Below are 14,488 nucleotides of genomic sequence, written 5' to 3' on the forward strand. Positions count from 1 at the left end.
GTTTGCATTATTTCGCAAACATTGGAAGAAAAATTTAAAAAAATGTGTGGAGCCAATACGCTTCTGTAGAGTTTAAGAAAGGTAGTGCATATGTTAATTAAGAATCGGTGCTCCCCCATTACATTAAGAATTGAAAAATGCCAGATACTCGTAATGTACAGCTGATAGAGTTGAGGATGAGTACATTTTTCAATCGAATGCTCACTTCATAATAATTTGAGCACATTTCTAGCACATCATGCACATCTCGATGTTAACACAAGAAAACTTTACTATTATGGAGGATACTGACGATTGTATTGTTAAACAATAGTTCTTTTGAATTATGTAGTACATGTCTTGATACTGACTGTTATTTGATATATATAGGTTTTTTTTTCTATTTTGTTTTGGCTCCGATTGTGACTGAGGCTTATGATGCTATACAGATAATTATATCATATTATTATTGTTGTAAAGTCTTCATGTTGATCCAATCATTATACCGCCGCTTCAAAAAAAGTGGGATATACTGTTTTACCTCTGTCTGTCCGTCCTTCCAACCGTCCATCCGTCAGTCTGTCCATCAGTTCATCCCTCTGTCCCATGAATATTTTCGTTGCATTTTTTTCATGAACTACATTACAAGGATTTCTGAAAGGTTTGTTGAAGTCGGCTATATCTGTGATAAGTTTTTCAGATTCATTACTCAACCACTTCCTGTTTACCGAAAACACTTTTCACATGACAACTAAATTAAAAAAAATCGTCATATTTTTCTGAGGAACTACAAAAAAAATGATTTCTGAAATTTGGTTTCAAGGTTTATATTAGTCAGCTATACTGTGTGATGCTTTTTCAGATTCACAACTCAACAACGAAATATTTGGGCGGGGCATCATCAGTAGTTCGCACAATCACTGGTTGTTTATATGCTTTTTATAGACCCTTTAATTTGGAAAAATGAAATATTCTGTTCTGTTTTATTCTATATCATACAGATTTCGAATTGAGTATATAGAAAGTTAAGTATTCGAACTACCTTAGCCTTATGTTATATATACGGATTTATTTCTTTATAAACATGTTATTATATCTAAACGTGATAATACAGACAGACAATTTTTTTTATCCTGTTACCCTTAGGCTTGACTTGATGAGTGTTGGACTTATGGGTTGTCCGAGTTTTGGGCTGTCGAAGCAATGGATTGTCAGACTATTGGGTTGTTGGACTAATGGGTTGTCAGACCAATGGGCTGTCGGACTAATGGGCTGTCGGACCAATGGGCTGTTGGACCAATGGGCTGTCGGACCAATGGGCTGTCAACCACTAAACCACTTCCTGTTTACCGAAAACACTTTTCACATGACAGCCAAATTAAAAAAAATCGACATGAAAGTCGAAAAATATAATATTGTATGTATGACAAAAAGAGGGCTCCAGAAAGGTTCTCCTAAGATCAAATGGTTACTTTTAGAAATTTCTTTAGTTAACCAGGCCATTTGAGGCAAATTATACAGTTAATAGTGACACCAACAAAATTCAAACTTGATCTCTGTGTGTATACATTTTTTATAAGATTTGATTGAGACAAACTAAAATTATAAAATGGAAACCAACTTTGTGACGACTAATGTACTGACGAACATGGGTTAAACATACTACAACAACAACCCCCCACCCCCCGGGATACGGGATAATTTTGTGATTTATGCTGGTGGAATAACATCTCAGACGGATGTGTGCCATAAGAAATTAAGAATTTTCTTACAATTGTTAGGGCCATATCTTGCCTTTCCATAAGCCAGGTTGGCCAGGCTATTGCAATCCCATGAAGTTCATCATATTTTAACCTTAAACCAGATGCTCCACATTTTTATACGACCGCAGGGTTCGAACCCTGAACAGTTGGGGCAAGTATGGACACAACATTCCAGCTTGATACAGCTCCGAATTTGGATTGCGATTAAATAGTTGACACAGCATAGTTTTCTGACACAGAATAAATGTGGTCTAAGAACTTAAACTTAAAAACTTAAAAATTGGACATTACCTATCATGATCCAATATCCAAAATCTAAATACATGGTTAGATTCAGCATATTAAGAACCCCAATAATTCATTTTTTGTTAAAATCAAACTAAGTTTAATTTTTGACCCTTTGGACCTTAATGTAGACTAATTTAAAAACGTGACCAAAAAATATGAATCTACATTCACAGTCAGATTCGGCATATCAAAGAACCTTATACAATTTTTGATGAAATCAAACAAAGTTAAATTTTGACCCTTTGGGTCTCTAATTACTAAACTGTTGGGACCAAAACTCCCAAAATCAATCCCAACCTTCCTGTTATGGTCATAAACCTTGTGTTTAAATTTCATAGATTTCTATTTACTTATACTAAAGATATGGTGCGAAAACCAAGAAAAATGCTTAATTGGGCCCCTTTTTGGCCCCTAATTCCTAAACTGTTGAGACCAAAACCCCAAAAATCAATCCTAACCTTTCTTTTGTGTTCATAAACTTTGTGTTTGAATTTCATAGATTTCTATTTACTTATACTAAAGTTATTGTGTGAAAACCAAGAAAATGCCTAAATGGGCCCTTTTTTGGCCCCTTATTCCTAAACTGTTGGGACCAAAATCAATCGCAACCTTTCTTTTGTTATAATTATTCTTGTGTTAAAATTTCATAGATTTCTATTTACTTAAACTAAAGTTATAGTGCGAAAACCAATGTGTCTTCGGACAACGAAACGCAATTATCTTTTCAAGTATCTACTTGTATGCAACATTTTAAAAAAAACATACCCCGTCCCCCCTTTTCCATGCCCCCCAACCCCAATGTTTCATTATATATTACATTTATTGAACAATCTGAAGAAAAAACCCAGACAAGACTGTGAGTGAAGCAAAGAATGAAGTCATACTCCAATTTGAAAATAAACACCCTCTTTTTTTATATTTTTTTACATAAATTTCTATTTATGCTTTTTTTTAGTGGATGTTGCTATGGATAATATGTGTTTCCGTGGTAACAATTGAAGTCAACAACACTTGACGATAGTAATTTAAAGTTTGCGTTAGCTTTTATGTATTTTCTTATCGGTTATTAAACAATTCAGGACATTTATAAGCTCTTAGACTACAATATTCTGCAAATGAAAATTTCGTTTCCAAGGAAAAAATCGGTTGCTATGGTGATAAAACTAAAAAAAATCCCACACATTTTTCTATTAATTCGGTAAAGTAGTATCCAAACTTCATAACTACAGTGCTAACTATTCTGTACACATTCGCACTTTTCTGAAAAACACCAGAGAAAATTTATTAATTTCGCTAAAATCCCAATTTCAGAAAAGTTGAAAATGTGCATTTTTTCGCAAAATTTTTCAAAAAATCTACAAATTTGGTTGACATGCAATCTTCACTAAAATGAAGCCTAAACCAAGTTCTATCAATGTTACATATGAAAATTAATGAATAATGCATGATTCTATTCCTAATCATGCTCTGAAATGTGGTGATTTAGCTGATTTTTGAAAGATTTTACTACGCTTAACAACCAAAAAATTGTGTGTCCGTTACCATGGCAACCACTCATATTTTCCACTCAAAAATTATTTTTTGAGCAGAATTCATTTATTGCTTCTACTAGGCCAATTATAGATAAAATCTGAAACCCCCCATGTATCACATGTATATGGCACTCTGCCTGGTTCTTATAAAGAACTGTACTTAAAGGGAAATCACACTATTTATACTACTAATAATAATTTATTGAAATTTTGCATGCAGACAGATCATACTTATTACAACATTTTAGGCGGAAAAAAAATTGGGGTCACCGATGTTGTTATCGAGATATGACGTCATCAAAAAGTAAAGAATCGCGTTATAACGAAATATAGAAATAGCGCTCTAAGTTGCTAATTGAAGGCGAAATTATTGAAAAACGATCTTTAACTGGTAAAACTAAAACATTCAATTGTAACTTTTACCTTATGCACATTTATTTTTCTCAGTTTCCTTATTTTTCAAGGCCTTTGAACATTTCCCGCCATTTTTAATTTCTATTTATTATAGATTTTTCTTGAAATAAAAAAAATCTACTAATGTTTTTTCCTTCAAACTTCTGCATAAGTTGCAGCTTCAGGGGAGATTTTAAAAGCATAAATAAAAAAGGGGGGTCACCGATGTTTTAAATCCGCTAAAACGGAAATAATCTTATTATCGATTTTTGGCGGGAACTATATAACAAACGCTGAGAGAACGACGTTGCTAACATAGGAGCATTTCTTGCAATGCTTGGAACTATTGGGTTGACTTAAACCTTTTCACTACAAAATATAATAACATTTTTTCAAGGTATTTCGATTATTAATTGATATTTTTATCAATCTAATGAAACGTTTTAACATTACATACAGTCTATTATAAAGTAATTGTCAAAGTTGAAGTCATCTGAATTTTTAATTGCATTTGTTGTATAGGGAAAACGAATGTCTGCCTCATGCCGTATTAAAAATAATTTACGGATCCGGATTTACAGATTTAGAATCTTCTACTTCAGAATACTGAGGGTATCCGGGCTGAAAAGTAACACGTTCCATTTAGACTACAAACAGAATAAATTTACTAACTTGTCCATTCGCACAAGATAAAACCTGAAATGCTGTATTAAAAAGCCACAAACTCGGCACTTTTAAAAAAAGCCCTTAACGACACCATTTTCGGAAGAAATTTAAAATTGGTTAACATTTCCGTAATTACATAACGCTCCATAATCGCACCAACGTAAGTTCGACTTTCAGTGAAATTTTGAGTTAAAGTTCGAGTTTTATTTTGATTTCGAACATTTATTCCAGTACGAGTTTTAATCAAAGCTCGACTTACACTTAAAAACTTCCGAGTTATACTGTTAGATAGAGTAAAAATTCTGGTAAGAGTTAAAATTTTGAGATCCGATGAAATTAAGAGTAAATTACTAAGATTGCAGTTTCTAGTTTTCTGTGGGTGCACGTCTTTTTCTTTAAATGTATATTCTTTTATTACATTTATCTTTTATTACGGTATATGTACTTTTTTTTTGCCAATACTGATTAATCATAGTTAATTTAAAAATAACTGATTGAATCTGTGTGCCAATTTAATCACTCTCTGCTATATCATATTGGGCATTTTTTTTTTCTCTCAAAAGAACCGAAGAATCAAGAGCTAATCAGCTACCTTTGTATTAAAACAACTGGTTGACCTTTTCAGTCATGGTCGGAATCCGACAATCTCACTGTGTCACTGTCTACAGCCAAGTGATCTGAACACGAACCTACATCTGAACTATTATTACTTGTTTTGGGATTTTCTTTTTCTCCATTGTTTTCTTGAATTTTGCCAAACTTTCAGTTGCAAATATTACATAAACATCAGCACAAAACATTTGTCTATATGAGTGGAATATTCTTTCACCAGACGGACCATTAATGTGTTTGTTACTATTTAGCAGTACTCTTAAGACGTGTAACTCTACATAAATACATGTGTGTGTGTGTGTGTGTTAAATATTTCTATTGATGTAGTCTAAGACTTTTAAAGCCAAATGTATAGTACGTGTTAAATTTGTATACGCTCGTTTACGGGACATATTATGGTATATCGTTGTCCGTCTGCCCGTCCGTCGTCATCATGTCGAACGCTTTAACCAATTGACATAAAACTTTGGTGAATTGTTTATATCTATTGACGTGAGCTCCCTTTCGTTTTTTATGAATTTTAGATTTTATGTTTCCGAGTTATAGGGTTTTATTCATTATAAAAGGGGGATTTTCCGTTTTCGGACAACAACTCAATATTGCTTTCAGCAGTTCTCATGAAACTTTGGTGTCATATTTCGCACAATAGTTTTTTATGACCTTCGACCACATATATTTTGTGTCAGAAACCTCTATTATGTCAAAAATTTGATGATCACAATCCAAACTCAGACAGTATCAAGCTTGAATATTGTGTCCAAACGTGCCCAAACTGTTCATGGTTCAACATCTGCGGGCGTATCAGGCTGCTCTCAGTGAAGCATTTTATTGTTGTTGTAGTTAATCAATAGTACCAAAATATAAAACTAGGCATAGTGTTTGATATTCCCAGATTATTTGACGTCTATAGCGGCCTTATTTTTAACTTGCTGGTCCTACAGTGCGTCAACGACAGTTTAAAGAAATACAACAAAATATGATTTATTTTTGTGCCAAAATTATGTTAGCCGTTAGCCTGAACAAACTTTAAGCATTAAAGAAAGATTGAGCAACATGTACAATATAATACGGTGCTAAATTTTCTTTGACTTCGACAGCCAGCAACCGATGTAAAGTTTTGGATGATTTTCAACTAGCGTTATCTTATTAACGTTTAATATATCAATAGACATGATTAATAGATACGAATAACTCATTTCCATGCTCCCCCTCCCCCCCACAAAAAAAAAGAAGAAAAAAAAAGTAAGAGGCGTAAGATGTCAAAGGAACATTTGGGAACGATGGAAGACACTTTGATAATTTCTGTCGTCACATGTGAAATAAATAACGATTTCAAATAGCACTTCAAACATAATTTACGTCCAGTGGCAAGTTTAATGCATATTCAGAACTAGAACATATTAATTTTGACCCTGCTTTGTATTTACCCGATAGGCTGAGCCAGATAAATACAAATATGAAATGAGATTTTGGATGAATTATTTATACATGTAGCATAGAAGACTATAGTTATGACGTTTCCGGCATGTGATATGAAAAAAAATGAAAGTCGAAACTCATTGTTCTTTTTTACAACACTCTGATGAAAAGAAAAATACAGATTCCAGAAGCTATACGCTAACATGCTGTTACTCTTGATCTATTAATATCCCCCTCCCCCTCCCCTCCCCCCGGAAATATACACTGAATAAAATTGAGAAAGGAAATGGTGAATATGTCAAAGCGACAACCACCCGACCATAGAGCAAACAACAGCCGAAGGCAACCAATGGGTCTTCAATGTAGCGAGAATTCCCGCACCCGTAGGTGTCCTTCAGCTGGCCCCTAAAATATGCATAATAGTACAGTTATAATGGACGTCATACTAAACTCCGAATTATACACAAGAAACTAAAATTTAAAATCATACAAGACTAACAAAGGCCAGAGGCTCCTGACTTGGGACAGGCGCAAAATTGCGGCGGGGTTAAACATGTTTATGAGATCTCAACCCCCCCCCCCCCCCCTATACCTCTAGCCAATGTAGAAAAGTAAAAGAATAACAATACGCACATTAAAATTCAGTTCAAGAGAAGTCCGAGTCTGATGTCAAAAGATGTAACAAAAGAAAATAAATAAAATGACAATAATACATAAATAACAACAGACTACTAGCAGTTAACTGACATGCCAGCTCCAGACCTCAATTAAACTGATTGAAAGATTATGTCTTCATCATATGAATATCAGGTACAATCTGAACCCTACATACCGCATCGCGACGATACGCTGCCGAAAAAAGTATATGTTACCGACTTTGTTTTCGAGAAAATGGTTCGAGAGGGTACTAAATTATATTGAATATGCTATGAATTTCCAACGTTCTTAGTGTTGATTATGCATGATGATTATGTGTTTTGAATTGATATGTTCTTTTTATCATAAGGGTCTGGATAGAGGGTCATTCATTTATTAATATTTAGTTTGTGTTACCAATATTTTTTATTCTTTATATTTTAGCACCTCATCATTCTCTTATCTTTTCTTCTTTTTTTTTGCAATTTATTCTGCAGTATTCACCATTATTCTGTATTCCGTAAACCCCAATACAATCAGACCCTTCCTTATGGAAATGTATTTTTAATCTAATTATCACAGTTGTGAAAAACATGATATGTTCATTATCATTTTCCTGCTTTAGTGGAACGTCCCTTTGAGCGGCTCACTATTTTATAAATTAGCAGCCTTTGCGACGGACTCGAAAACGGCGACGTCATAATACAGTCACGACACTATAGCGGCGCCGAGAGCGATGCGTATAAACAATAGTGTGATTTCCCTTTAAGATGAAATTTTCGGCATTCGAAAAGCCTTCCAGAGAAGTCACTGGTGCTGTCTGTTTTGACCCGTGTAAACGGGAGAAACGTCCCAAAAAGGCTATCGCTTGCACAAGTGATGTCCAGTTGGAGAATCTGTTGAATCTATCAGTTCCGATACCTTTATGCTCAAGTGTGGCAAATGTTTTTGCAACATTAACAGTTGCACGTATTTCTCCATCTTCCTCTGGGTCTATTAGCTGATATATGTCCTCAAAATTCTTTTGTTCTGAGTAAAGAAGTTGTCTTGGTCCTAATAACCATTCGCTGCTATGAATTTCGTGAGCAGGTACGGACCTTGTTCCCGAGTCTGCGGGATTACGGTTAGTTGGTACCTAATCCCATTGACTTGGAGAGCTAAATTTTCTTATTTTCTCTACTCTATTGGCGACATAGATAAAGAACCTTCTTGTCTCGTTGCTGATGTAGCCTAGGACTACTTTACTGTCTGTGTAGAATTTTACGGTGTCTATATGTAAATCTAAATTATCCATGATGGTCTGTGTTATCTCGACTGCTAATACTGCAGCAGATAGTTCAAGGCGTGGAATAGTATGACCACTTGTAACTTTAGCTTTCCCAAGAATGAAACCTATGTTTGGTTCACCACTACTGTCGGTCGTGCGTAGATATGCAACAGCTGCTATGGCTTTTTCTGATGCATCAGAGAAGACATGTAACTCCTTTGTGGTGGTTTTGCTGAGATACGACACGTAGGTACGTGGAATGCGCAATGTTTCGATGTTTAGAGTATCTCTCCAAGATTTCCACTCATCTGCTGTCTCATCAGTGAGGGGTTGGTCCCAATCGATGGTTTCTGATACTATTTTCCTTAATAGGAGTTTCCCTTGTATAATCACCGGAGCCAAAAATCCCAGAGGATCGTAGAGACTGTTTATCGTTGATAAAATTCCTCTCCGAGTGATCGGTTTGTTTTCTGATGATAATTGAAATAAGAAGTTATCAGTGTTTACGTCCCAGCTGAGACCAGGACTACGTTGTAGGGGTTTACTGTCGCATTCTTTAAGATTTGAAGCCAAATCACTGCCATGAAATGCAGACATAACTTCCGCACAATTAGAGGCAAACTTGTGAAGTCGTAAGTTTCCATATTTTGCTAATGCTTGCTGTGTGTCCTTCATGAGCTTAACAGCTTCCTCTTTAGTAGGACATGACGTTAGACCGTCGTCGACATAGAAGTCTGTTGTAACAAAGCTAGTCACGTGACTGCCAAACTCTTGTTCTGATGCTTGAGCTGCTTTTCTGAGTCCAAGCGTAGCAACGGCAGGTGACGGACTATTTCCGAAAACATGAACTCTCATGCGGTATTCGACAAGGTTCTTCTGTAGGTCATTGTCTTTATGCCATAAAAATCTAAGATAATTTCGGTGGTCTTTTCTGACAACAAAGCAGCGAAACATATGTTGAACGTCTGCAGTAACTTCGACCATTTCTTTCCTGAAACGCAGCAATACTCCCAAAAGATCATTGGTCAAGTCTCACTGGGGTAAAGCTGATGACCGTAACTGCATTCACGGTCATCCCAAGATGTCGGATGAAAAATTAGGTCAGTTTCTGTATTGTCTGTTAAAGTGTTTCTATATCATTTTCTTTACAAATCATACATTGAAACGATGTAAATTTATAAAAGAATCACTCGGAAATCACTAATTACTTCTGAGAAATGTGCATGAAACGGGAAATTCGATTTGAAAAAATCGCCAAGATGACCGTAAATCACAATCGAGATGACCGTAACAGAATCAGCGATTCATAACAAGGCTGACCGTAACTGCTTTTAAGATGACCGTAATTTGTAAATGATGACCGTAACTTTTAAAGGATGCCCCTCAATTCTAAGAAATATCCGTATTTATATAACTATCTTTTTGTATCAAATGATTAATCGTGTTGGTATACACATATTAATATGAAAGTTTTATCCTATAGGTAGAAGAAAATAAGACGTGCTTCAAATGCAAAGATTACCATATGTATCTTTTTTACAGTAGAGGGTTTAATTTTTAAAATGAATTTGCCAAAAAACATGCAAAGGAACAGGAAGGGAAAACATGCTACAAAAGCGCGATAAAATGACACCTTACAAGCATAATGAAAAAAATGCGGTTCACAGTTCAACTGCTCGACAAAAGATTTTTTTTTTGTTTCTGGGATTTCTTTTAATGACATATAATAAATACACATTTTTAAAAATGCCAAAAAATTGCATGTACACCCATTGATATTATATCGTCTTTCATTTTGTCGTGCAAATAAAATAACAGAAATATTTTGAAAATATCATTCGAATAAACAATAAACTAGTGAAGGTGAGCTTCAGCAAAGTAGATCCTTAAAATAGTATTGTACGAAAAGCGTATCACAAGGCGGAACGTTGTCAATTTGTATATATACAGAAATGTTATTCATACAGTCAGGATTCTACTTCTTCAAAATTATCTCCCCAGTACGCCAGTTCATGCTCACAGTCGTAGAAATGGAAGCCATTGTAGGGATGACAATCTGCCAATTTTGCTCTTGAAAACTGATAAATTTATCCACATAGCACCATTACGATCGATCGTTATATGTCAGTTATATTTTAAAATACAAATGTATCTACTAGCTAATGAGCATTAGTTAATGATCTTGTCTGCATTGATTCAACTTAAAAATATTGTCTGTTTGGATGTCAGATGGAATTTTTGAAAATTCTTAAGCATTTAAAAAAGTTCTAATTAAATATTTCGTGGAAGGGCAGACTAAACATTTTCAGTGGTTGAAGATTATAAACCCTAGTTATCACACACACATTTTCATCATCCAAATTAAAAGACTGTCGTCAAGTACTTTTAGAAAAAAATAGCTATTCGAACACACCTACTCTGTTTTTGTGATTCATTAGATAGGTATCTCAATTGACCCATATATTTCATCTTTTCGTACTGTCATTTTTTTACGTTATAAAGTCAACCTGTAGCTTTAATATATAATAATGATAGAATCTGAAGCGAGATGCTATATAAAATACTCTTGCTTTGTGCGTTTTAAAGACAAAATATACACCCCAAACATGCCCTAACATAAAAAGGTGCACTCGATTTTTCTCTTTTCGATACAAGCGTTACCTGTTTTGGGGAATTTTTTCTTGATTCACATAATGGAAGGGCAGACACGAAAATTTCTGAACTAAAAGATTGATATGTTCTCCGTCCGTGATAAAAAAAATCGGAGGTTATGCATTTTCTACATCCAACTTATAGATACTATATATAAAAAAGAAGATGTGGTATTATTGCCAATGAGACAGCTATCCAGAAAAGACCAAAATGACACAAACATTAACAACTATAGGTAACCGTAAGGCCTTCAACAATGAGCAAAGCCCATACCGCATAGTCAGCTATAAAAGGCCCCGATAAGAACCATGTCGTCGACTTGATATCTTATTGTTTTGCATTACTATGTAATAGATACATTGAAAACTTATGCAAATTGTGTTTTTAAAATAAGAAAATTGTCGTTTTATTTGTTTCTATTAACTTTTTAAAATTTTGTTACTATATCAAACATTACAGTTAACTTTTATCGCTTTCTCGATAAATACAGAGCTTCGATTCTTTTGTTCTATTTCAAAAGTGTTTCCGCCTGCATATATCAAGACAAATTAAGATTTTAATCTGCTTCCTCTGGACCCATACACATGGGCTCGATTACCAAATATTCGTATGTATTATTAATGTTTTTAATGATCCATTTATTGGCATTATGTTTTTCTGGTCTGTGCGTACGTTCGTCCGTTCGTCTGTTTGTTTGTCCGTTTGTCCAGCTTCAAGTTAAATAAAATTGAAACTTAGTACACATTTTCCCTATGGAATGATCTTTTTTATTCTAATGCCAAATTACAGTTTTATCCCATTTTCACTAAACATAGAAAATGATAGTGTAGATGAGGCATCCGTGTACTAGGGACACATTCATGTTTCTTCAAATTTTCGTCGTATCGCTGTAAATTTGTGTTAAAATTTTAACGTCGATATCAATAAATATTTCATTGTTTACGAGAAATATGCAATTTACTATCATTGTAATAAATCCTAAATATGGCCAATTATATTATAGTTTAAAAAAAGAAATTTATGAAACATATTTATATCCGCTAACCGAGCCCCTATTGAGATCGACAAACTCAACAAAAAAGCTTTGAATACAATACGGATATTTCTTAGAATTGATGGTCATCCTATAAAAGTTACGGTCGTCCTATATAAATTACAGTCAGTCTTTACAAATTACGGTCATCCTTTACAAGTTACGGTCATCTTTTTACCAATCACGGTCATCCTTGTTTTATGTTACGGTCATCTTGAAAATATTTTGATTATGATTTACGGTCATCTTAACGATTTTTTCAAATCGAATTTCCCGTTTCATGCACATTTCTCGGAAGTAATTAGTGATTTTCGAGTGATTCTTTTATAAATTTACATCGTTTCAATGTATGATTTGTAAAGAAAATGATATAGAAACACTTTAACAGACAATACAGAAACTGACCTAATTTTTCATCCGACATCTTGGGATGACCGTGAATGCAGTTACGGTCATCAGCTTTACCCCAGTGAAGTCTGGACCTGTAAGCAGGACGCTGTTAAGTGAAACTCCGTTACATTTGGCGGAAGAATCAAACACACCTCTTATCTGATCGGGTTTCTTCGGATGATAAACACCAAACAATGGAAAATACCAGCACTCCTCATGTTCGTGCAATGGTGGAGCGAGCTCTGCATGATTATTATCTAAGATTTTTACTCATAAAAGTAAGAAAATGTTCCCGCTTCACTGGGTTTCTATTCAGACTGGCGTCTAACATGTTAGCATGGTGAAGAGCCTGTGGTCTGTTGCTTGGCAATGGCTGTCTTGGCACTCGGAACGGTAACGGTGCTACCCAACTTCCTTTCGAGTCTCTGACAAATTCGTTGTCCATCTGTTTCATGAACATTTTGTCCTCATATGACTGTCCTGGCTTATCATCGTCCCTTGTTTTTTCAAAGAGTGGCGATTGTAAATCTTTCGTTACAGGGTCTGTGTAGTTTTCCCGAATGTCAAACTTGCTTGTGCATGGTTGAAAGGTTGAAGGTTGTCCTGTAGGTAAAATGTTGGTTATTTTAACATTTAACTCAACAGAAACATGCTGCTTGTGAATGCAGGTTTCTCCTATCACTACCCAACCAAGTTTCGATTGTTGTGCATATGGAGTTCTGGGTGGTCCTATGCGCTGGTCGAGGACATGGTGTGCCTCTATAAGGTCTCTGCCAATTAAGAGAAGAATTTGCCAATTTTCCTCTATAGGTGGAATGCTACCCCTAAGTTCTTTTAAATGAGGGTGATGCATTGTTACTTCAGGAGTAGGTATTTCGTCCCTATTACTTGGAATATGATCACATTCAATCAGTACAGGAAGGTCAAACTTGTTACAGTTGATTGATTCCATGATAAAACCTCTTCCTCTTTTCCCGCAGGTGACTGCTTTGCCGGAGCATGTTGATAAAGTATAGTTCTCCGGTTTATCTTTGAGGTCGAAAAGATTACAGAATTCGGGCGATGCCAGTGACCGGTTGCTTTGGTCATCAATGATGGCGTACATGCGAATAACTTTGTCCTGGTTATCTTTGTGATAAACATTCACAGGCAGTATTTTAGCACAAGATTTCCCGCTATATGTATCTTTGTAGATCTCAGTACAGGTAGAGTTAACTGAGGTTGCCTTAGTTTCAGCCGATTCTATAGGCTCCCAGCCGTAAGCTTGCTTAGGCGGGCTAGATTGAGAACTTGCAGGTTGCTTTGGTCTAGTGATGTGAAGTGCGGTAGTGTGTTGCTTACTTCCACATTCTTTACAACTTATGCGTGCATTGCATTCCCGGCTCCTGTGTGTGGTAGAATCACAACACTTGTAACATACATTGTTTTCTTTTAAAAGACCTTTGCGCTCCTCTATTGACTTGGCTCGGAACGCTCGACATTCATTTAAGGAATGCTTTGTATTGTGCAGAATACAAAGACCTTGTTTGCTGGCATCTCCAGATTGCTACTCAACTGCTGTTTTATGAGCACCAACTTTAGTCTTAGGGTAAGACGTAGAACTTGGCGCAGCCCCTTTTGTATTTGGTGTGGCTTTTGACCCAAAGATGAACCCAGGATCGTTCTTTGTTTTGCTTATTTCCCTGATGAAGGCAGAGAATTCTATGAAAGGTGGAAAGGCAACTTCATATTTGGACTTGTATCTTGTAGCCCTCATTGTCCACTTTTCTTGGAGTCCGTACGGTAATTTTTCAATAATAGGATTTATCCCGGACGACGAGTCAAAATATGCTAGCAAACATCCCAGCTTGGGATTTTC

At 35.4% G+C, this 14,488-nt stretch overlaps 1 protein-coding gene across 1 annotated transcript; it reads right to left on the reverse strand.

The window, feature by feature from the left end:
- Positions 1 to 8,423: 8,423 nt before the first annotated feature.
- Positions 8,424 to 9,539, reverse strand: LOC139526769 (uncharacterized). Its single transcript, XM_071321936.1, has one exon. It carries the CDS (start codon positions 9,537 to 9,539, stop codon positions 8,424 to 8,426), a length of 1,116 nt encoding a protein of 371 aa, XP_071178037.1.
- Positions 9,540 to 14,488: the final 4,949 nt, after the last annotated feature.

Source organism: Mytilus edulis, chromosome 6 (assembly GCF_963676685.1).
Source record: "Mytilus edulis chromosome 6, xbMytEdul2.2, whole genome shotgun sequence".
In the NCBI taxonomy this organism is placed as follows: Eukaryota; Metazoa; Mollusca; class Bivalvia; order Mytilida; family Mytilidae; genus Mytilus; species Mytilus edulis.